General features: G+C 42.1%; 1 protein-coding gene across 1 annotated transcript in view; it reads right to left on the bottom strand.

Annotated features, from left to right (window-relative positions):
* Window positions 1-24200, bottom strand: part of NFX1 (nuclear transcription factor, X-box binding 1) — a 660521-nt gene that overhangs the window by 243354 nt on the left and 392967 nt on the right. Inside the window, exons 13-14 of the mRNA XM_085606860.1 lie at window positions 19803-19911; window positions 9475-9594 (exon numbers count right to left, since the gene is read on the bottom strand). Coding sequence (XP_085462986.1) covers window positions 9475-9594; window positions 19803-19911 — 229 coding nt within the window. The remainder of the gene's footprint in view (window positions 1-9474; window positions 9595-19802; window positions 19912-24200) is intronic.

Here is a 24200-nt window from a genome sequence, read left to right as displayed (position 1 = left end):
CGGGGGTGGGAGGGGGTACAGTACTCACGACCCGCTGCGCCGGTGTGATGTCCTCCACGTCGGAGTCGTCGGCCTCGGAAGCGCTGACGACGTCGTCCTCCTGCTCGGTGTGTAGTTGCCCCGAAGCTTCGGCGCCGTCTCCGAAGATGTCCGGTGGAGCTGCGGACGATGAGTGCGCCATGGTGCGTCGAGCTCTTCGATCCCGGATGGTCTTCTTTGATCGAAAAGACTTGCAGGCGGGGCAGTCTCTGGCCTCGTGTTCTGGAGAGAGGCAAAGGTTACACACCTGATGGAGGTCGGTGTGGGGAAATTTAGACCCACATTTTGGGCACTTTTTGAACGGAGTCCTTTCCATCGGCCGGGACCGGAGTCGAGGAGGGCCCGAAGGCCGGTGCCGATGTACGGGATGGAGAAAAGTGCTGCTTCGAGAGATGAAGATGATGATGAAGAAACTCGAAGAAACGAGGATTTTCCGTCGAGGCTGGAACCGTAGAAGTTCAAAGCCGGAGCACGAAGTATCACATCTGAGCCCGATGGCGGAAAAAAACAATCTGAGGATGGAGCCGAAGCCCATGCGCAGTACGGACCGAAGGAGGAGTCACCGAACTCGTGACTTCCAAAGACTGTCCAAAGAACAAAAACAAACTGCAAACATCCGGGCCCAACACCAGATGGCGATCTATGCTAAGTGTACAATCTGCAGCTCATATGCCTCGAACATTATGATTTCATACACTAAGGACTGGTGACTACATGAGCAGCCCTTTTTTTAAAAAAAAAACATCCATAGAGAAAAACAGAATATTTCCTGCTGGGAGAAGACTTAGAGCAGTGGTTCCCAAACTTTTTCAACCCACGGCTCCCTTGACCAATTGACTGCTGGCCGCGGCTCCCTATTACATAACTTTTTTTGCAGCTTGTGGGGGGTGGTGGGGAGGTAAGTCCAGCATAGGCAGTACTTCCATTTTAATCCCTGAAAATGACTAGAATGATGGTATGGAGAATTGTGTACGCAATGCAAGGATATGTTTACTGTCTTTTTTCACCATATTTGTGCACCCTTGTGCTATCCAGTGACTGCATCTCTTTGCTGTTCGTACGCGCTCAGCCTGGAGCGGGACACATCCAGTCAAAACCAGCAGTGGCACACCGTTTGGGAACCAGCTCATACCACACATTACCCATGTGAACAAATGGGCGATCAAGGTCATGTGCAATGACTAACACTGCAGGTCAAAAATGGATTTCATGACTGTTTTGCAAAAAGGAATTCGGTCCCATGCGACAGCCAAAGTGGTAATAAATGTAGACAGATAAAAAAAAATACAGGACTTTACTCCCTTTCTCTGCAAGCTAAATGACCATGGTACAATTAATATTGTCAAATTGACGTGTAAAAATCATCCACAATATTCCAAATAGAAGTCCTATAGCACATATGGACAACAATTCCCGTATTACTGCTAGATATTACCCAACAACCTGCTAAGAACTCTACAACTCCTATGTAGGTTTTTGCATTGCTACCTAGAAGAGTGGAAGCAAGGATATATGTAGTATCACTGATGGAATTTCAAAATTCCAGATTACAGGTATACAGATACAAGGTGCAAAACAAATAACCCCATGCAACATGAAAACCATGGCACCATAAAATATACCTAAGTAGAAAACACATCAACTGCAAATTCAACAGGCCTGGCTTTAAGGTGAGAAAGGTTTTCAGAAATTCTGATCGCATGAGCTGCGTGCACCCATATTCTTCACTATGGAAATGGCAGGAAAACAGCAAAATTGATTTTCTTCTGAATATATTGCACATGGGATTTAAACTGAATATGACAAACCATGTGATGATTCAAGGTACTTTTCTGATGTAAACTAGACCATCATGCACTCCGATATAAATACTTCACAGAAAGCAGAATGATTTCCCTCAGCCTGTGATGAGCGGGTAAAACTCTGGGTGGCGTTAAAGTTCACTCTATGCCAATTATTTAAAATAAAGGGAACATCAATAAGTAGACAGCTATTCCATGAAGCTGCACAGTTCTGCCAAATTGCCATCCACTATAAAAAACTGAACAGAAAGTATTGATGGTTTACAATAAGAAACAAATATCATGTGTGTATGCCTATGCGGTTATAAGGTGTTTTCCAATAAAGCCTGCAGATCTACTAGGCTCGTTAAAGCCAATTCTACCAGTTTTCAGCCATGAAATTCAGAATGATTTTTTCCTCAAGGCTGTGGGTGGCTGTCTCAAACACGTACTCTCCGGCCTTTACTGCTGCAGTCTGCAGATGCTGTTCTGAAGGATGTCTCAGCTTCCCTCTTCTCCCATCTACAGACCCTGGAGCTTTGCACAGCCCATTCAAAACGCCTCCTCGCCTCTATGCAATTGTTGTGAAATGCACTTGCTTTGTACAGTCTAGTAAGAAACTTGCCTGAGCAGGTTGAACAATGGGTAATTGATCTCCTAATGCTGTGGAATGGACTCTGCTCAGCAACGGTGGTGCCCCTGGCGGGTTGTGGCGGTACACTGGGATGTTGCGGCGCACAACTTGGGAACCACTGCCCTTGGTGATTGAAATATCCTGTGTTTTGATATCCTCCAATAAGATGATAAAGCAAGCATTGTTCTATAATAGAAAAAAAGTTACTTGCCTGCAACTCTGATTCTTCAGTATTGGTATCTTTCATAGATTCACATGCTTGATTTGTTCCTATTGTTGAGTTGGGAGTACCACAGTGAGGAGTGAAATGCTGAACATATCCAGAAAAGCTTTAACGTTAGCATAGCAGTAGCCTAACCACATCCTTCCAAAAGACCCAAATTTCAGCCAGTCAGCATACAGCAAAGCTTTATCCCCCCCACAAAGGCCTCCACTGCTCTAATTTCGTAGCACAAGTGTTGAAAAAGAATATCAAATGGATGAGCTTGAGTTGGTTCTCAAGGGTGGGGGGCAGGGGTCACTGGGTGGGGAGCATGTGGTAGAAAAAGAAAAAAAAGTCCTTAGAACCTTCACCAATACAGTTCTTGCATTTAGGCCATAAAGAAGATGGGTAAGAAACAAATAGCACATATAAAAATTCTATCCTGGAATGTAAACGGTCTAAGATTGAGGGGGAGACGGGAAAGACTATTGCAGTATATAAAAGACTGCCCAGCTGAGATAATAATTATACAGTTAACGCACTTGACGGAAATAGAATGCCTAGAGATTTTCAAGGTGAAAAGATGGGTATAAGTGGTATGTACAAGACACTCATCTGTAACAAAGAGGGTGGCCCTCTTGGTAAAACAAGATGCTAAAATTACCATTGAGACAGTGTCTCAGACAGAACGGGAAGATGGTTGGTTGCAATCTTAGGGAAAAGCTTTACATTAATTGGATATTATGGACCGAATCAGGATGAGACTGCGCCCTCTTGTAGAGTTGCTAAAAGAATTATTGAACTTCCCCGATCCGTTTATCATGGCTGGGGTTTTCAGTGCAGTTCTGGATAACATCTTAGATAGATCCACAAATAGTAGAGCTGCAGGGAATCCCAAAATGGCGGGACAGATAAGGCGAATTATGGAGCAAATGCGCCTTTGCGATATTTGGCGACAGAGGGCTGGATCAAAGAGGGGATATACATATAACAACAGGCAGTGCAGCCATCAATCAAGGATAAAATATTTTTTAAGAGATATAAATTTACAAGAAATGGTGCAAGACATCAAGCATGTAGGGGCACATTTATCGGAACACTAGCGGTGATGCTAGATTTAAACTTATCAGGGAAGAACTTACAGTAGAGATGGACATTGGATCACACTTTACTATAAGAGGAAGAGGTAATGGAGTTACTGAATAAGGAGACCATTAGGTTCTTCCTCGGTGGGAATAGTCTGGGACGCACATAAGGCCTATCTAAGAGGCAGAATAGGAAGTTTATCGGCTGCAAAAAGGAGGACTTATCGTGAAACTGTTAGAACCCTAGAAGAGCAGGTCCGAGAATTAGAAAGGGAATTTGTTAACTGAAGAATAAATCAGGGTGACCCCAGGTTTCACTGTTGGAAATAGCAGGGGTTAAAACTAATTTAGCCAACATATTGGAGGACAGGGTTAGGAAGAGATGGGAGGCTAGTAGGTTGGCACATTTTGAATATGATGAGAGTTGCAGCAAACTGCGAGCACGGAAAACTAATAAATGACCAGGTGAGGAACATGGTTAAACTGATAAAATGTGAGTTCACGGGGGTTGTACTGAATGGTAATGAGGAGATCAAACAAGCCTTCTTTAGGTATTTTGAAAATGTATAACAGGAAGAGCTAGAGATGGGGTGAGAATTTGGTTAAAGCAGGAGCATATTTAAGTCTTAACTGAGGAAAAATGCAAGATTTTGAATGAGAAGATATATAGGATGGAAGTAGAACAAGCTCTCAAGGAAGGAAAGCAGGGGAAGGCACCCGGTCCGGACGGCCTGCCTCACGAAATTTATAAAGTACTGGCAGGGACCCTAACACCAATTTTAATGGAGATATTTAATGAGGTATTTATGACAGACGCTTGCATGCCTGAGCCTTGGAAGGAGGCCATTATCACATTAATTTTGAAGCCAGGGAAATGTGCCAAGAATTGCGACTTATACAGATTGGTGTCCTTATTAAACTGCAACGATAAAATATTTGCGAAGATTCTGTCCGAAAGGCTTAACTGAGTTATGGCAGATCTCGTACATGAGGACCAAAAAGGGTTTATACGGGGTAGATCCTTAAAGGAGTTGACATATACTCTCATAGGCTCCATAGACCTGGCCACTATATATGAACTCCCCATTGCGGTAGTTGCTCTAGACACTACAAAAGGGTTTGACGGTAGGCGCTCCAAATGAACTCAAAGAGAGGCAGATGTCAGGAACACTCGTGAAGAAAGAAATAGCTATCTGGTATTGGCTGATGATCGACTTGGAAGACGGAGAGTTCACATTGTCATCGGAGTTGTGGGGAAGATGCTTGCCGGAGACTTCGCTGGAGAATTTATGACAAGTATCTATGTCTATGCTTTATAAAATAGTAAAACCTGCTTATTTAAGGAGAAATCATCTCTTTACAATCCATAGGACATATTGAACCCCACAGAGATTATCGAAATTTGGGAATGGGGGAGAGGGGGCTTGCCCGAAATGCGGTAAATGTTAAGAGGATGACTTTCACATGTTCATGCAATCCCGTAAAATTCAATCATTCAGGGAGGATATGAGTAAATTCTTATCTGATATCCTGAAGATTCAAATTCAGGTAAGCGTATCATTTTTTTGGGGGATGTTTGGACTCACAGGTGAAAATTGGTAAGAGCCACGCGAATCTGATATTGCATGCAATGCTGCTGGCACGCAGGGAAATCTGCAGAAAGAGGTTTGTCTCAAGATTTGTTATTATAAGATAAGAATATTGCTAAACTGGATATGTCAGACAATGGAAAGAAAAGATATGATTGGGTAGGTGCAGAACGAGGCAGGAAGGATGAGGGGTCCGATGATTAAGCCTACTCCGCCTCGGCTGGTATATTCCTATTGAGCAGAGTCCGCTTGGAGGAATTGCTGTCTGAAGAAAGGGTTTTCATAAGCTAAGGGTGGTACAGATCGAATTCTCTTTCTTTTCCTTTCCAGCGAAAGGGCAGGAAATCCCAGGTACGGGCAATGGAATGGTGTTTGAGGCAAATGAGGACACAAAAGTAATAATAATTAAAAAAAATAAGACTCTCTGGCGTGGGGCGCTAAGTGAGAAGATCTGGGTTACAAGGCTTTTATCATATAACCATCAAAGTATCTGTGATGGCATCATTAAAACAAAGTAAAGGGTCAGATGTTGCTGGCCCATGCTGGAGAATTTCTGTCATAACGTTTGTTTAGGTCTTGATGGCAGGTAGATGCAATTCTTCTAGTGCCTTAACTGCCGTATGAGCCACCAATACATTTGAGGTCTTTTATTCTGCTGGTGCCTAAGTAGCAAGTCAAGCTATGCCACTAGAGAGATTTTAATCCCACTGGTTAGCTGTATATCAATGTATAAGGCAACTTCAGTATAAAGAGCAGGGAGCAAGCTATCCCCCGTCATCATCAACATTTTAGAGTGTCTCCTGTTTTGGTACAGGGTCATAGACAGAACCAAAACCATAACAGACTCTCAGCTGGTAGGTTTGACGTGGCAGAGGCACTGAGTTAGTCTGGTTGCATGTCAACTAGATGCACTTTTGTGAGTTTGTAGCGCAGAATTGGTTGGGTTTGAGATGAAGTCGCATTAGGGTCCCATATTGGTAATGGCACCAGATCATTATGCGGCAGCAGTGGAGACTGTACTGGTACTGGAGTGGCAGAGAAAGTCTTGGATCTCAGCGCCAGAGTAGAAGTCAGTAGTGGCATCGGTATAGTTCTTGAGGGGAGAGACTGAGCCAGGGATGAACCAGACGGCTGTAACTGGACTGGAGGCCCCCACGGTTCGATGAGGCCCATAGGCATGAAAAAGGGAACCAGAAACAGTGAAAATGTGAAGCATACCCTGCTTGAAATTCAGGGCGTATCAGGACCAAACGAAGAACTGGTTCCGTGGCTGGAGACATCCAAGGAACGCAATTGTGAAGCCACTGGACTTTTACTTTAGAATCCGAGTGCCAGGATGGGGTAGAGTCCCGCTTTGCTTTCTCATGTTGGAGAATGCACTTGGACTGCAGGTGAACGGTTGCGGAAGAGGCTTTGGCACAGAAACTGAGGCAACACCCATGACTTGAAGTGTAAGCAAGGCCTGCGCGAAGGCCGCAACTACTTCTTGTGTTCGATGATGTACAATTTTGTCTCCCGGTCTTGGATCGCTTTTGGGTGCATGAAAGCGTACATACCGCATGACTCAGAATCATGCTTTGAGCCCAGACATCAAAGACACACCTCATGCAGGTCTGTGACCAACATCCACTTCCTGCAGTCAGGTACGGCTTGAAATCTCTTGTCAGAAGAAACACCGTTCCCTAGTACACTGTAAAATCATTAGATGTCATTGAAAAACAGACAAAAACAGGAGCACAGATCCGGGTTACAATCGGTAGGCAAGAAAAGAATGGAAAGGACATCAGCACGCATGGGTAGCACTTATATGCGTCTTCTCTCCATCACTTCTGGGGTGGTCTGGAGCCAGAGTAGAGCCACACACCGAAACCTACTGTGCAGGAGCACTGTGATGAAAAAGTTTCCACATCTAGTCTTGCATCTGCGGAGTATTCCAAGGTGAGGAATCTGCAGCTAGAAGTATCTATTGGAAAGACCTTTTTAAGATGGTTAATTATTCTAGTCTTGTCAGGTCAAGAATGTCTTAGAGGCAGTTGATTTTTTCTTGGAAATGAAGAAATGGTCAACACAATAGCCAGCCTATCTGTAAATAACTGAGCAGAGCTCACAGGACTCCATTCACATAAGACGTGCAGTTGAAATCTATGCTATAATGGCCTCTGTGGGAAAGGGTCTTCCCTTTGGGGTTTAACGCAAAGAGAGCATCAGCTTGAGGGAAAAGAACAGCATTGAGTGAGAACAAGCATCCTGGGACCGGTTTCGGGGCATCACCCCTCATCAGCCAAGCTAGCTTGAATCCAATGGCACCAACTGCTGAGGGCTTTTTGAAGGTCATTCCCGGCTTACACCACAGTTCTCGCTCAATGCTGTTCTTTTTCCTACAGCTGATGCTCTCTTTGAGGTTAAACCCCAAAGGGAAGAACCTAGAAGTGTGAAGCAAAAGGATCCCGAGGAGTACTCAATTGTGGCTGTGGGTTTCGATGGTGCCCCTGAAGACAACTGTTCTCCAAAGTTAGAGTCGTCTAAGGACATGTAATCAAGAGTACGTTCCTCATGGGTCCCTGAGCTACCAGTGAGCCCTTCTCTTTCAAGCATGAAATAAGTATTCATGACAGCTTCAAAGCCTGGCCTGATACATGGCACAAGAGAGCTTTGATGCTGCATTCTAAGATGTGCATACCACCTACATTTTTGCTGCCAGATAGTTTGATTCCTTCATCAGCAACGATTATAGATCCCATGTTGGTCTGACCGCAGCAACTTACTGCTTGAAAGTTTTTTAAGGGAGTGTTCCACCACTCACCCCCCCCCCTCGATCCCCTCCTAAAGTCATTCTCATAAACCTGCCTCAAGCTTTTCAGTCTGATGTCTGTTTCAATGCAGCTGACGTTTGCACAATTTCTTTAGAACTTGTGGGGAGTCATTTCAGCTCTTCAATGTCGAAATGTTTGTTCTTCTTTAGATTGACTGTCCCCCACCTCTAGAATGCATCTCAGAAACCAATGGCCGAGAAAATAAATCTAAGGTGGAGTGTGTGATCTGGTTCATTGTGGACTTCGGGGAAGGAATAATGCATCTTCATAAAACCTTTACTTTGAAAAAAAAAACTCTTTGGAAGGTCCACACCCAACACTAGACAGCAGGAGGGTGTAGAACATAAGCATATTCTTAAAAAAAAGAAGCTCTACTATGGAGAGGGGCTGAAACTAAAAGATGGCTAAATGATGATCTCCCAAAGTACATTTAGCATGTGCATCTTCTCACCTGTCATGGAACAGGATACCTCAACCTTATCCCTTGTAACTTCCAACAATTCCACCAGTCATGAAAAGATATCAGAATATATATTTGCCATTTGCAGTGCAGGATGTAGCCCTCTTATTTTCTACAGATTCCTTTCAATTCTTTCCAGTTTACGTGAATGTTAATGGCTTCATTATCTTTATAACCAACTACAGGACACTCCTACTTCCATCAAAACCTTTTGTACAATCGCAGAATCCCATTGTAAATCTACAGTTAAATATGTGTTGAAAGTAGCAGAAAGATCACAAAGAAAATTCAGGAGTAGCATACGGAAATGAAAAAGTTACTGACAAAAAAATGGGATGTGTTTCAGTACAGTGAACCTATCAAATTTGTAATTTTAGTGAAAAGAGATAAAGAATCAAGTCAAGACAAAAATAAAAACAATTCTAGACTATGAGCTACAGTAGACAGAGTAGCATAGAAACCAGAAATAAGGTCACTACAAGACCAGGAAGATTGCTTAAAAAGGTGTTTTGACAAAAGGCAGAATAATAGTCTCCCTAAAACAGATGGGGTAATGAAGGATGAAAGGGCAAGGCAGCTGAAAGAAACAAGATAGAGTGCATAAAATAGTAATTAGCGAAGAAGGAACAGGATCAACCACAGTGGTCGGATTAGTATGGCACAGTTTCAACATTTAGAGCATTTTGATTGTAAGCCCAACTCATGTCTTCAGAAATCCAAATATGGAGAACAAAGAATTCATTCAAATAAAGAATACACAGCTTTGGGGTTACTCTTTCTCAGGTAACCTCCTGAAACATGTCAGCCAACCGAGACACCTGGAGAAAGAGTTATATTACTTGTAATAGATTCTGCAGGAACTTTCACCTACCTGGGTGATCACATTCATGCTTTCTTGTGCAGGGGTTTTTACACTCTGGTGGCCTGGTACCACATGCAACAGGAGGGAAAATAACAGACTCCCCACAGTAGCATGTTAGTTCATCAAAGCCTATTGGAGAATAAGAAAAAAAAATCAAACAACATCATTATTTTACCATACTTTTCACTACTTTTTAATAAGAATAAATTGAGTAAATTAAACTAGATACGAATTGCAAAACCATATCAGATGAACGGGTCACAAATCTGGTTGTAACTGGTAAAACATAGAGGGCTTGATGGGAAAAGCTGTACTAAAACACAGAGTAGTAATCCAGATTGGTTAGAACAAAACAGCATGCTAAAAAGATGTATGGAGTCAATTACAATTTTCCTGTGAATTATCTACATTTATTTTGTATTTTTAAAGCAAGAGAAGCCAGTTTCTTTAGCGTAATAGGGTACTTACATTACTTTCCTACAACTAAACTGCTGCGAGACGCTCAGTTTGTTAGAAGCACTTGCTTTTCTCTCACCCTATGACTGTATAAAATACTAATTGAATAATATGGAAGAGCTAGTAAATGTCTTGTTTGATTCAAGGATGCTTACATTTAACTTTCTGGTAACTTTACAAGTTAGATCTTACGTAGAGTAGCATATGAAGTCAAAATACTCCAACTTCACAGGAAAAACTCAAGTAAATAACAGTAATGACTTCCGTACTTTCAGTCAGGCTTTTTCCAGTAGAATAATGAGTTGTCCACAAAAAACAATCACAGGGTCAAAGCACTTTGACTGAGGATTAAACAGGAATGCAAATTTGATAATCAGAACACAAGCACAACTAATCCTGCCTCCACTCCACACACACACTAGCCCGTGAACTTGGGAAAGCAGATGGACCATTGGGATAAAGGGGCAACTAGTGGACTGAACTAATACAAGATGCATTATGGTAAGTAATCTAAACCAGTGCCTACCAACCTTTCTCAGTCCAGCCATTACTCCACTGGTATGCCCCTTTACATCTTTCCTCCAGTCCAAATTTCTCTCCGATTCTGCGAGCTGCTTTCTTGAGTCCAACACCTTTTCTGGCTCTGATAAATACTTACTCCAGGACAGTCCTCCCTCCACTGCATGCAAGTTACAAGTAGCTCTTCCAGTTCTGCTTTCTTTACAAAATTCTGAACGTTTCCCAGCAAAAAATGTTGGGTAACATGGATCAGAACATACAAAAACTAAACAGAGGCTATGGCACTCAGGTAATGAAATAGTGTTGGATGTCTGGTCTCATGCACTTCGCATTATAATATTTGCACAGTAGGTTTAAGTTTCCCTGTTACATGCATATTTTGAAGAGTCTGTTGGGGTCTACTCTCAAAAACTATAGAAGCACCATTTCGTCTGAAAGATTAGCCTCCTTAAAAACTCCCGGTTTTCCCAAACCATCTCTATCAAAGGGAGACGTACAATCAGGGATCGAGGCCGAAAAACACCCTCTTCACCTACCAGGTCCAGATGCAGAGCCAACTAGTAGGAGAAACAAAACATACTTACAATCTGGCCAGATACCTGTCACTTCCCAAGTAACCGGGTCTGACTCCTCTTTTCGTACTATTCGTGTTACTGATCCACTGGCAAACTCCGATGGCATAAACTATCAACACATAGATCTCCCCCCAGAAGCGGCCCCATATGCTGTAATTTTGGCAGGTGTTCCTATTTTACAACCGGGGAAAAAAGAGGGTTATCACGATTTAAAGAATAAGGTCATTTATTGGTTAGGGCAAAATAGACCTTTACCTTCTCATATTGACGGCGAAATCCTGAATGTCAGAAGACTTGGATGGGTAGGCTCACGTCCAAAGGACATTGAGGGAGACGTGATTGTAATTAATTTTAGAGACCAAAGAGCCACTAGGCACATAATAAACTGGTTTGATTATTTAACCCAAAGCGCCATCAAAACTTTCGATCTCACTTATTTTTACCCCCAGGCCTTAGCAACAAAAAAAACCCCGCCTACTTTCTATCAACGATTGGAATTAGGGGGTCCAAGATTTTACATTCCTACTTCTAATCGTTTTCTCCCTCTTAGGGGCTTAGAGGAAGTGGATTGACTTCCCACCCGAGAACCTACTAGCACTCCCCATGATCTTGGTTTTAGGGCCAAAAAGAGCAGTGACAATGTCCCTCCGGTTTTAAACTTTGATTCCCCTTTAAATGAAAAATCGTTAGACAAAGTAATAGGTCTGGATTTTCAGTTGTTGAACAAGCAGCAAGGATCGCCTCTATTACCAACAACCCCTCTAATAATGACTGTGCAGGAGCCCCCTAAATACAAATTAGAGATTGCATTCCTGAATATAGCAGGGCAACGCCTTAACACGGGGAACGATGTTTGGACCAATTTTATTTCAAATTTTAATATCCTGTGTTGCAGGAAACATGGCTAACCACAGCAATTCATCTAGATGGGTTTAAAACCTATTTTTCACCCGCCCAACCTTCCCAATCTGGTAGGGCAAAGGGTGGACTTACGATCTACATATCAAACTTGATTAAGATACACAAGATTGGGGTTGTTAAACTTGATCCAAATTTTCAATTCCTCAGTCTCAATGTTAATTCAAAGGACACAATCTTATTGGTAAATTTTTATAATAATCTTCCTGACTTGGATGCAGTGGAAGTAATTAATAATATCTGCTCCTTGATAGTATCCATAACACAGAAATCAATTAATGAGCCTACCATCATATGGGGAGGTGATTTTAATTTGTACCCTTGTAGTCCTGCAAATCAAGTCACATGTGGTTTAACCGACGAGTTCGATCATCCCATCTCTCATTTTATACATTCTATTCTTGGTAATACTTTTAATGAAATTTTGTTTAAATTAGATATGGTAATTGCCAATAACTTTGCTAACCCTATCCTGAATATGGCCCCAACCTTTCACGGGAGAGGATGCAATTCCACCATCGACTATATACTATTGTCCAATGGTGCAGTAACCAGGGACACTATTTTTTGTACCCATCAGATTGTCCTGGGCGACCACTATCCTCTTAGTATCAGCCTCTCTCTTCTGGACAGGCCCGATGTTAAAATCGCAAGCCTTTTGGATGAAAATGCACTAGTCCTAGCTACAGCTGACGGCTATTCTCTTAAATGGGACATGATCGATCCAAATGAAATTATTAATACTGTGATAACTGAGGCTTATTCATCCATTATCAATTGTCTGGACGTAAACACCTCAGACGTTGATGTCATCACTAACTTCACCACTGTGATGCAGTCAATCAATAAAGCCCTTACAGTAAAAAAGAAGAAACGCCCAGGGACCAAGCAGGGCTGGTTCAATCACTCCTGCACGGCAGCTTACTCTAGATTAAAACTAGCGCTGCATAAAACGGTAAGGGATCCTATTGAGATCTCAGATCTGAGAAGGGCTTATAAATCCGCCACCAAACTAAGGAAACTAGAGCTAAAAAGGCAGCTCTGGGACCAGCTGCATGATAGCTGCTCTAGTAAAAATAGCGCAGCTTTTTGGAAAGTTGTGAAATCTCCACTCTTGTCGGAAAACGATTGTTCTCCAAGAATGGAGGTGGCTATTGACGAAAAGAATTGGATAGAGCACTTCTCTAAGATTTTCATGCCTGGCCAGCAACCAATCCCTATCGACGAAAGCAGCCCCCATGACCAATTGGTCTTAGCTCCTAAAAATTTGATCATTTCCTTAGACCAGGTTACACGGGCATTAACTGCTTGCAAAAAAGGGAAGGCTCCAGGTCCTGATGGAGTACCAATAGACTTCTTCAAAATCCATACCGATCTGTGGATTCCCTTCCTAACTAGGGTATTAAATTCGCTGTGCATCGCTGGAATACCTGAGTCATGGAAGAAGTCTATATTGGTCCCAATCTTCAAGAAAGGGGACAGGAGCTCAGTATCCTGCTATCGACCCATTTCCCTTTTAGATTCCACAGGGAAAATGATGGGTAGGATAATTCTTGACCGTATGCAGGAGTGGGCAGAGGAAAATAACATCTTGTCTGATTTGCAATTTGGGTTTCGTGAAGGCATGGGGACAATAGACCAAGCCTTAAATCTCTCGTTATTGATCGACAAATATGTAAATATAAAGGCAGGAGCGCTCTTCATGGTCTATGTCGATTTATTGGCAGCATTGATCTGTGTGAGTCACTCAAAACTATGGACTATCCTGCTTGAATTGGGGCTGGATGAAACCATAGTTACCTTTGTGAGGGAACTCTATAGTAACGCGACAGCCAGGGTAAGGTTTGGGACCGGAGGAGAACTTACAGCGCCATTTGGTGTGGAGAGGGGCGTTAGACAAGGCTGCGTTCTGGCTCCATTCCTCTTCACTCTCTACACGAATGGATTAGAGGAGGAGATGTTGAACGAAGCCCGTGACCTCCCCATGGCAGCCAATCGCCCCATACCAGCTCTCTTGTACGCCGATGACGCGGTAATACTGGCCCGTACTCCAAACGAACTTCAGAGGGCCCTAAACAAATATGCATCCTTCATGGCAAAGCTAGATCTAAAAATTAACATAGGGAAAACCTTTGTCATGAAAGCAGGCAAAAAAGGAGTAACTAAAGCTAAATCCATATTCCTGAAAAATGAAAAAATACTGACCACTGATAAATACCCTTACTTAGGTGTCATGATGGACCACAAATTAAGTTGGAAGCAGGCAGTGGAGGTTAGGAAACTACAATTTATGAGAACGACAAACGCACTCGTAAATTTCTCTAGGAAGTTAGGTAGAAAACCACCGGTCGAAATGATTAAAATCTATAAAGCTAAATGTATATCGGTGGCATTATACGGAGCGGGAGTCTGGGGCCACGCAGCAGTGGGCCCCATTCAGGCAGTAGAAAACACCTTTTTGAGATACCTGCTTGCTCTACCACCCTCCGCGGCAAATTATTCTTCCCACCTAGAATTGGGCCTCCCCTATATCACTGACCTGGCGAGAATCCAACCGTTGCTATTGTGGCACCGAATTTGGTCATCGGAAAAAGCAGTTTTTACTCAAAAAATCATTCAAGACTGTTTAGCCCTTGATAATGCGCATAAATCTAAGTGGTTGGTTTACATTAAACATTTTTTAACGGATCTGGGGCTACCAGAATACTATGCTGACCCTATCTCGATTTCCAAGATTTCTCGGAAGTCCTTCCATAACCTTTGCTCTGACCATCTAGAAGAGTTACGATTAACTTCAGAGATTATGAAAGAATCGGTCAGACATAGTCTAATAGTTCAGTCTACATTTGGTATTCAACCATACCTAACCTTAAACCTAACATCATATGAATTGTTCTTATTGGTCAGGTTTAGGCTGAACCTTTTCCACCGGCTAGTTCTTTTCCCGTTGGGAAGTACCTGGGAGAAAATCTTATTGCCCTGCCCCTGTGACGGGACTTCCTCCCAATCTACTATTCACACCATTCTCTTTTGTAAATTTTACGAGGAACATCGGAGAAAACTTCTTATCCCAGTCCTAAAGAGGGAGGGCTTTAGAACTTGCCGCCCAGCACTATTCTTCCTACAATTATTGGAGGGCGAGAGTCTGACTTATATTGTATTAAACTTCTTAAAATTTATCATGAGGCATAGACCAAATTTAGCCTGATCTTATATACTTGCTCCCAGATGTTTCTTACTTTATTGCCATTTTAAATTTGTGATGAAATTGCTGTCTAATATTTCGTTTATTGTATTTTTAAATTAAGTAAAATTGTTTTTTAGTAATTTTGCTTTTATATTGCTGTATTTGCACATGTATCTTTTATGACCTTTCTTCGGGAGGTCGAATAAAGAAAGTTTTGATTTGATTTGATATAGAAGCACTTTAATTCTTTTAGCACTGTTATGGGTTAAAGTGCATCCCCACAATGCACACCACCTATCGCTCTCAGTTGAATCCTATCAGTATTTTTGCTCTTATTAGTTTCATTTTGAATACTCAAAATTAGGTTTGCAGCTAATTCTGCACTTGATCGTAAGTTGAAATGTTTTATTTCAGACACTTAGCAAAAAATGTAACATGTCAGAAACACCAAAACTAACCGTGGATGCTGAATGGTGGTGCTGATTTTTTGTGAATCACAGAGAAGTAAACTGCTGGAAATTTGCAGTCCAGCAGTTGGGTAAAATATTTAACAATTATGTTTGTCTTTACTAAAATATTCCAAAAACCTTGCCTTAGATCGGGCTGTCCCTTCATAAGCTCCATGAATTTATTTTATCAGATACAATACCCAGTTACTCATTTATCAATAATGCTGCCTTTCACTCACATCTCTTTTTGTAGTCATTCACATTTCCCTGTCACGATCATAATGATATTGGGAAGTTTTCCTTTCTACCCATTTCTATTATTCCTTTGGATGGTATATGTCCTATTTGTAATGAATTTCATAGTATGTTATCTTTTCATTTATACCGCCACGTGTTACAGGCTGTTCTCTATCTGGCAATTTAGGACTATGTATACATCGTGCAATTTTAGGATAACGTTGAATGTATTCAAACGTACTGGCTGCCTGTAGGACATTTTCACATGTATTCTGAACTTCTGTTATACAATGAGGTAGGCATATTGGTATGGATTTGTAATATTTTCTAACACAGCATTCCTTTAATATGTGCACGCACAAAACTTCACTTCATGTCTTCAAGTAGAGGCCCTATTTTGGTTTTCCAAGTGGCTCAGTACATATATGTCCTAGCCTTCTTTAGTACTAAGCCTGCCACACAAAATCTCAAAATAAAATCTAAAAAATTAAACAAAATACAAACTTTGCTTACATTGAATTAAATACAATTTAAATAAATAGTTTTCAAATTAACTTGCATAATACTCTAATTTATAGCTTTTAAACATAAGCCCAAACATAATTAAAGCGTTAATGTTTCAAACTTTTATTTGAGCCTTACACCAAATACTCATTTAACACCAGCACAGCTTGAGTGGCTTATCCAGGTAATTACTTTCACACTTTGATCCCTTTCACCGGTTCACTGTACTGTACTCTGGATGTATGTTACTAAACAGTAGTGCTTAAAACTAGGAACATTTCAAACCAACAGTGCAACTAAAGGACAAATTACTTACCTTCAGTAATGCTGATAATCCAGGACTAGATTAAGGTCCCATTGGGGCATGACAACAGGAGAAGGGGGAAACGTGTTGCACCTCTTTCAAAAATAGCATCAGAATTGGTGACTTAAAAAACAAGGCCATCTGGCAACCTGTAAAAAGGCTGAAAGGAAACCCTTAACTGTGCCCAAAACAAAGCCTTTCCAGACAAGAGACCGAAAAAAATAACAGAACATCAGACAACTTGGCCTGGAGCAAGTCAATCTGGCGCGTGGGCATCAACCCACAAATTTGTCCCAATGACATGTGTATCTTGTTGAGGGATGCCTGGCTGCCAGGATGCCATCAAAAACCTCCGAAGGAAGGTGGTCAGCCTTCACCACTCAAACTCCAATCATGAAGGTAGAGACTGCGACGGCCCAGATGCAGACCCCTGGTCTCTTGCTGCAATAGAAGGTCCTCCTGGAAGAGCAGCCTCATCAGAGGACACATGCTCAAGCGCAGAAGTTCTGGACACCATACTCTCTGTGCCCAATCCAGGCATCTAGGATGACTTGGGCCCGGTCTGTTCTGATCTTCTTCAGAATCCAGGGCAGGATTGGAATCGACAGAAAAGCAAACAGGAGTCCAAGGTTCTCCCAAGTTGCAGAAGAGACTTTGTACCACCTCCAGGGGTAGCTGCCACTAGTGATCTCCTAGGCGTCGACAGCTGAGCTCGTCCAGTTCGCCCTGGCAGTCAATGATCCTGCCAGGTGGTTCAAGACCAGGAAAATGCCTTGGTAGTCCACCCATTTCCAGAGGTGCAAGTCCTCCTGGGACAGGGTTTTTGACCCCACCGCGCCCTGTTTGTTGATGTGAACGCGGAACTCATCCAGAGACCAGAGGCCTCTGATCTCTACCTCTCCCAGGTGGCTGCCACAATCGAAAAGCAATGCATCAGTCCCCACTGTTTGCATTGATTGGGGAAGTGAGATGTGTCTGCCATAGACTCAATCACGATCCAGTAACGAGCACTGCAGTTCTTTTGCAGCCTCCCCTGAAACCTGAACATGGTCGGAGAGAGCCCAATGATGTTGGGCCCACTTGGACTTCAGATCCCAAGCAGAGCATGGCTGAAAGATTTGGATCATAGTCTGAATGTTCTGGATTCCCTTTCATGGGAGAAAAACACAAAAGTGAACTGTGCCCAGAATAGCTCCAATGAAGAGAAGCGTATGAGAAGGAGTCAGGTGTGACTTTGCCATGAACTGTATTACTTTCACACCAATGGTCAGCATACGTTGTAGCTCCGTGCTCCTAGCATGGAAAGTTCCTTAAAGGAACAGACGTCAACATGCAGAGGTGGCGCCTATATAGGTACATCGTATGTTACTTTCGGCGTGGCCGACGCAGAGTCAAACACCACCACCTACTGGAGCACAGCAGTACTGCTCGAAAATTTCCAGATCCATTCTGATGCCTGGGGATAATTCTAAGGTAAGGAATTTGCAGCTAGTAGTCTATCAGATGTTTCTCATTCATATTTTACTGAACCTGAGGCCAATCTCTGATGTAAAGTATCTATTAGCTGCAGCACTTTCTATATGAGATGGTATAAGGAGTAACCTTACTTTTAAGGTCATCCAGGAACAATATTGGCATTGCCTAAGTTTTGGTGGACAGTGTGGTGGACAGTTTCCACATTGCTTTCCTATTTAAAGTAAACACTTTTTATGACACCCCCGCTAACAAACATTATATGTAACAGGGTTACCATCTGCTCCACTACAATGACAAATCAGTACTCCCACTCCTGTTTGACATCCATTGTGAAAAGCTACTATATGAAATAACCTAATTCATGTAAACACTGGCTCTGTGGTTATTACAGTTAAGAAATCTCACATTTAAACAGTATATGAAACACTTACTGCCAGGTGATAAACTAATATACCCTTTCTGCATCACAGTCAGTGACATGTCATCTGTTTTGGTCATCCTTCATGCAGTCCTTAACCAGGAAAAGATCCCTACAATTTACCAATGTATGTCCAATCTGGATAAGGCCAGACTTTACCGAACATTTTGCCTACATTAATAGCTTAGTTTCCTTATCGCCACTCTTTTACTGTTTTAGAGGCAGTAAATAAAAGGGGCTACTAATAGCTACCCAATGTATAGGTATTAAATTCACCTACCTTAGAAGTAAGGAAGCCAGAGTTCAAACTAGTGACCTTCAGACATTGCACATCAATAGCAAGGATTAACTTATTGAGTCAACTCACAGAACCATCTTTCCAGATGATATAATTAAAGATACAGGGAGATATCTATTTTCTTTTTTATCTTCACCTGTCTTTGGTAGTATCATGATAGCAGCTTCCCCCATCAAGTTAGGAATTTCGCCCCCTCACTCTTTTTGCACTTTTAAGTGTTGGGCTACCAACTATTATAAAATTCTCAATAAAGCACTAATATGAGTCAATCACCTCTGGATGACCGTTTCAATGTCTAAATATAGTCAATTCCAATCTGTTCATTCTCCAGTATATAAATATAGAAAATAAGTGCAATCTATGAATCTGAGATGTGCAACCCCTTTATGTTCAACTACTTGTCTCCATTTGTATGAAAAGAGACAAAAGGGAAGACAAATAAAAGTGAGCAAGCTAACGTGGAAAAAATTCCAGGAGCAGAAGCAAATGGCAGGCAAATAGTAAATCACTCAACCTGGCACACAAAGTTAACTGTAAACTAATAATAAAAATGGAGCAAAACACTGACAAATAAAATGTTTTACATAAAAAAAATTAATGACTGCCAAACAGTGTACAGTGATCTTGCAGGAAACAGATATCTGAGGTTTGCTGGCATGAAATTCTAGTTTTATTTTTCTTCAACTAGGTATCATTTAAAATACCAACTAGAATATTTGTGCACCCTTAAATTACACATGGGCGGTCAAGTCTCCTAACAATATCTTTAGATCAGCTATCAAACTTGACAAATTAGGCTTCATTGTTAGGCAATCAGTGTTTAATATAATATGTATGAAAAGGGATTTAAGAAAACATGCTACACAAAAAAAAAGACCAAGCCGTTACTATATACAGGGATACTAAGCAGTTGTTGGAAATGCATATCTCAATCACAGAGGAAAATATTTTACACTATGTTGGCATTGTTGTTCGCAACGAAAACAGATTCCTTACTTGTCTGCCAGCATGTTTGACAGTTGCCACGATGACAAGGTTCTTCACACCTATGAAGGCCACAGTTGAGCTTGTGTCCACAAATCAAGGAACACTTGTGTTCTTTGTCCTTTGGGAAGAGAGAAGAGGGACAAAATATTGTTTCCAAGACAGATTTATGAGCACACACAATGGGACAGGAAAATAATACAACACAAACATCCTGAAACATAAAGAATTAAATGTCTGTATAAATGCTACAATTCTTAGTTTCTTATTTTGATCACTTTCTAGGTCTCACTTGTGAACAGCCTTAGTTGTTTGTTGGCAAAGCACTACTGTGAACAATACATGGCAGAGATGGCTTTGGGTCAGCTCCTTGCTCAAGACTGGGTGACTTTCCATTTATCTCACTTTTATGCTCCTTTATTCAATTACTTTCATCACTACCCTTACTTTTGTCATTCCCAAGGAACAATCCAGTCTAAAAGATGGCATGTATTCTTCTACTCCTAATGCCATATTTTGCACTGCAGTGCATATGAAGGACTATCTTTTCTTGTAAACCCCCAAGCGTCCTCTCTTTAAAGAAACCCAACCTCTCTCCACCAGTGCCTTCTCGAAGACTCTCCCAATTTCCCCTCAGGAATCTCCGGCTAGAAGTCTCTGTCAGATGTTCCTCATTGCTTAATATTTTATCAAACCTGAGACCACTCTCTGTTATAAAATATCTACTAGCTGCAGCACATTCCATCTCAGATGGTATAATAAGGACTAACCCCTTTTTTAGGGTAATCCAGAAACAATATTGACATCTACTAAGACCTGGTGGACAGTTTCACAATTGTTTTCGTATGTAAAGCTTAACACCCCCATCAAAAAACATTATATGGAAAACGGTCACCATCTGCTTCATTACAATGACAAATCAGTACTCGAGCCCTTGACATCCATTGTGAAAAGCTGCTATGTGAAATAACCTCATTCATGTAAACACTTGCTCTGTGCGCTCTGAGCTTGGTTACTTTAGGTATCTTAAAATGTATTTTTAATCATTCCAAGATGGCAGCTCCAGCCCGTTCATGTGCAGCAGCAATTTGTAAATGAATTTTCTTATTTTTTAACAAAATTAATTCAAATAAGGATGTGCAGTACCCATATTTGTATGAATTTTCTTGAAGCATGAATTCAACAAATTCCCTACACATGGGATAGCAACAGGGCAGGCAGCAGGCCATCTAAGATGGGAAAAGGAACTGAGCAAAGGCCACTAGGGGACCTGGAACGGACGGTAGACTTCCATGGCCATAAAAATGACAGCACACAGCCTACCCCTCAAGGAGACACTTCTTAAAATAACACTGTACTGGAACTATGCCTTGGAACAACTACACACCTGGAACGCTACTAAAACTGGCACATGTTGGAGGGGAAGTGGGCAAACAGATCTGTTATTACACCTGCTATGACATGCCCCAAGCTTACTAAATATTGGGAAGAGATACTAAAAGTGCTTGGGGGACCACACATAAACCTGACCAGAGGCAATAGCTAAAGAAAATCTGGGAATTGCTAGGCATGGAGAAAATTTCAATGACAATCAAACAGAAAGGGGACAAGTTCAAAGAACAATGGTGCCTTTAGCTGGACTTTCTCACTTCAGAGAGCTTACTTGCCTGTTACCTCCGGGTCCTCAGACCAAGCAAAGGGGAAAAGGAGATAAACATGGCCCAGATGGGGACAGTAATCAGCAATGATAGTTCAATAGGCTATATAGCGCTAACGTTCCAGCAGTGGGGTAGGTGATGCTGCTTAGGAGTTGGAGGGATACGGGGTGAGAAGGGAGGTTGTTTGGATTTTCGACTTTTATGGTGATGCATACAGCAAGGTTCTTACATCTCGCCTTTTCTCACTCGCCGGCCTCAGTGTAGGTGGTGTATGTTGTATGCTTTTCTTTCTCAAAAACCCCATAAAATACAATTGATGAAAATAATTCAAAGATGGATGCTGTGAGAGTGCATATATCTGCAGCAGCCATCTACAGGGGAAAAGGCATTGGTAAAGTCAATGGGTTTCATTGGAGATACTTTGATTTGACAATGCTTTTTTTCCTATCTGTCATCCAATACATTTTTTTTGTTTACATTTTTCTTATTGTTAAATTCTTCAACTACTATGTGCTTTTTGTTGAAAATGTGTAGATCAAACATCGTTCTAATAAATTAGCAGCATACAGCTGTCAATTATGACATAAGTAGTAACCTATATAGCAAAAGAATGCAATATTTACAAGCTTTATTCCAGTTTTAATGTTCAATCTTTTCTTTATCTGATGTGTGGAGCAGTAAGCAATTATGTGAAGTCTTGATGTGAGTAGGTGTGTGAAATTGCGTGTTTGATGGTCCAGTCTGTATGCTGGAGAAGACTGGTAGCAGCAAATATGAATCCTGAGTGCCTGCATGTAAAAATGGCTTACTGTGCAGTCAGAGTCTTTGCTTTCACTGTCAGCTTGGACAGGCCATAGGTTTGAGACAAAATACAATGCAATTAAACATACCACATGATTGGAAGAAACAATTTGATTACCTAAGAAAAGGGACAGAAAATCTTCCAATGACCAATCAGGTCATAGTTTGACACAAGTATTCCTAACGCCTTATCCGGTAGAGACATGATCTAGCCGCAGATTTCTTACCTTAGAATTTTCCAGCTGTCAGACTGGATCCGGAAGATATTTCTTTGAGCAATACCCCTGCGCAAGGTAGGTAGGTGTCATCGGTTGGCTCCACATGAAGTGGTTGTCGTCGCCTGTGCCATAGTGAAGTCTGCGTCACACATATAGGCACCACCTCTGCGCGCTGACATCAGATACTGATCACGACTTTCCATGCCCGAAGCGCAGTCATGACGTGCACTGACATTGGTGTGTATTAACTAAGGACCTGAAAAGGATCAGCCCTGACCTTAGAAACCTGTCCGCAGTGTGGGGAGGATGGGTCGGTCGGTAAGGCATCTGCAGCTTGTTCATGTCTCTATCCGATAAGGCGTTACCGAACGTAAGTAACGTGTTCATCTGATTGAGACATCTAGCTGCAGATTCCTTACTTTGAATAGAGACCGAAGCAAAACCATCCCCAGTGGAGGGACTGTGGACAAGTTTAGACCAGAAAATCCTGCAGGACAGAATGGCCAAAAGAGGCTGTAACTGCGGACATGACTGTTGAGGCAGTAATACTTGGTAAACATGGACAGAGATGCCCACGTTGCTGCCTGACAATTATCCAGGACTGGAACACCACGTTGCAATGCTGTGGTTGCAGCCTTAGCTCTGGTAAAATAAGCTCTTAAGCCTTCAGGAGGCTGCTTCTTTGCCAGAGCATAGCAAATTTTGATGCAGATGACAACCAATCGTGAGATAGTCCTCTTCAACAGCGCATAACTTTCCTTCACTCCCACATAGCCCACAAAGAGTTGGTTGTCCACCCAGAACTCCTTTGTGCAGTCAAGGTTGAACAATAATGCTCTTTTTGGGTCCAGACCGTGGAGTCGCTACTCTGCCTTAGAGAGGTACAGAGGCGAATAGAAAGTAGGCAAGGTGACAGACTGCCCCACATGGAATGGTTTTACCACTTACCGAAGGAAAGAGGCTCTAGTGCGAAGCACCAACTTGTCAGGAAATACAGTCAGGTAAGGCGGCTTGGACGACAAGCCTGCAATCCGCTCACCCTCCTGGCAGATGTAATTACCACAAAAAAAGGCAGTTTTGATGGTGGCGGCAACTTTGCAGAGGGTCAAATGGAGCGCACATCAGGAAGGTGAGAACCAAATGAAGATCCCACTGAGGCATAATCAAAGGGGAAGGTGGGAACATATGTACAAGGCCTTGGAGGAATCTATTTACAATGGGAGATTTAAATAGCAAGGGTTGGTCTGGCAGAAGCAGAAAGGTAGACAGCGCAGAATGGTACCCTTTCATGATGCTCAGAGTGGAGCACTGCTGGGCAAGGTTTAAAATAAAATCAAAACATCAGAAAGGGAAGCAGACAGAGGGTCAATAGACTTTTCTGTACAATATATTACACATTTGGTCCATCAGCAGGCATATACCCTCTTGTTAGAGGGATGTAACCCCAAATATCCCACAAAGAGTTGGTCGTCCATCCGGAACTCTTTTGTGCGGTCAAGGTAAGATAATGCTCTTTTTGGGTCCAGACGGTGGGGGTGCTCCTCCTCTTTAGAGAAATGCGGGGTAGCAAAAAAGGTGGCCAATGTGATGGATTGACCCAGATGGAATGGGTCACGACCTTTGGTAAAAAAGTCCGGGTGCGAAGCACTACTTTGTCCGGAAAAGACATCCGATAGGGAGGAGTGCAGGATAACGCCTGCAACTCACTCACCCTACGAGCAGATGCAATCGCC

Source organism: Triturus cristatus, chromosome 5_2 (assembly GCF_964204655.1).
Source record: "Triturus cristatus chromosome 5_2, aTriCri1.1, whole genome shotgun sequence".
Lineage (NCBI taxonomy): Eukaryota > Metazoa > Chordata > Amphibia > Caudata > Salamandridae > Triturus > Triturus cristatus.
This window is presented reverse-complemented; position numbering and strand designations above follow the sequence as displayed.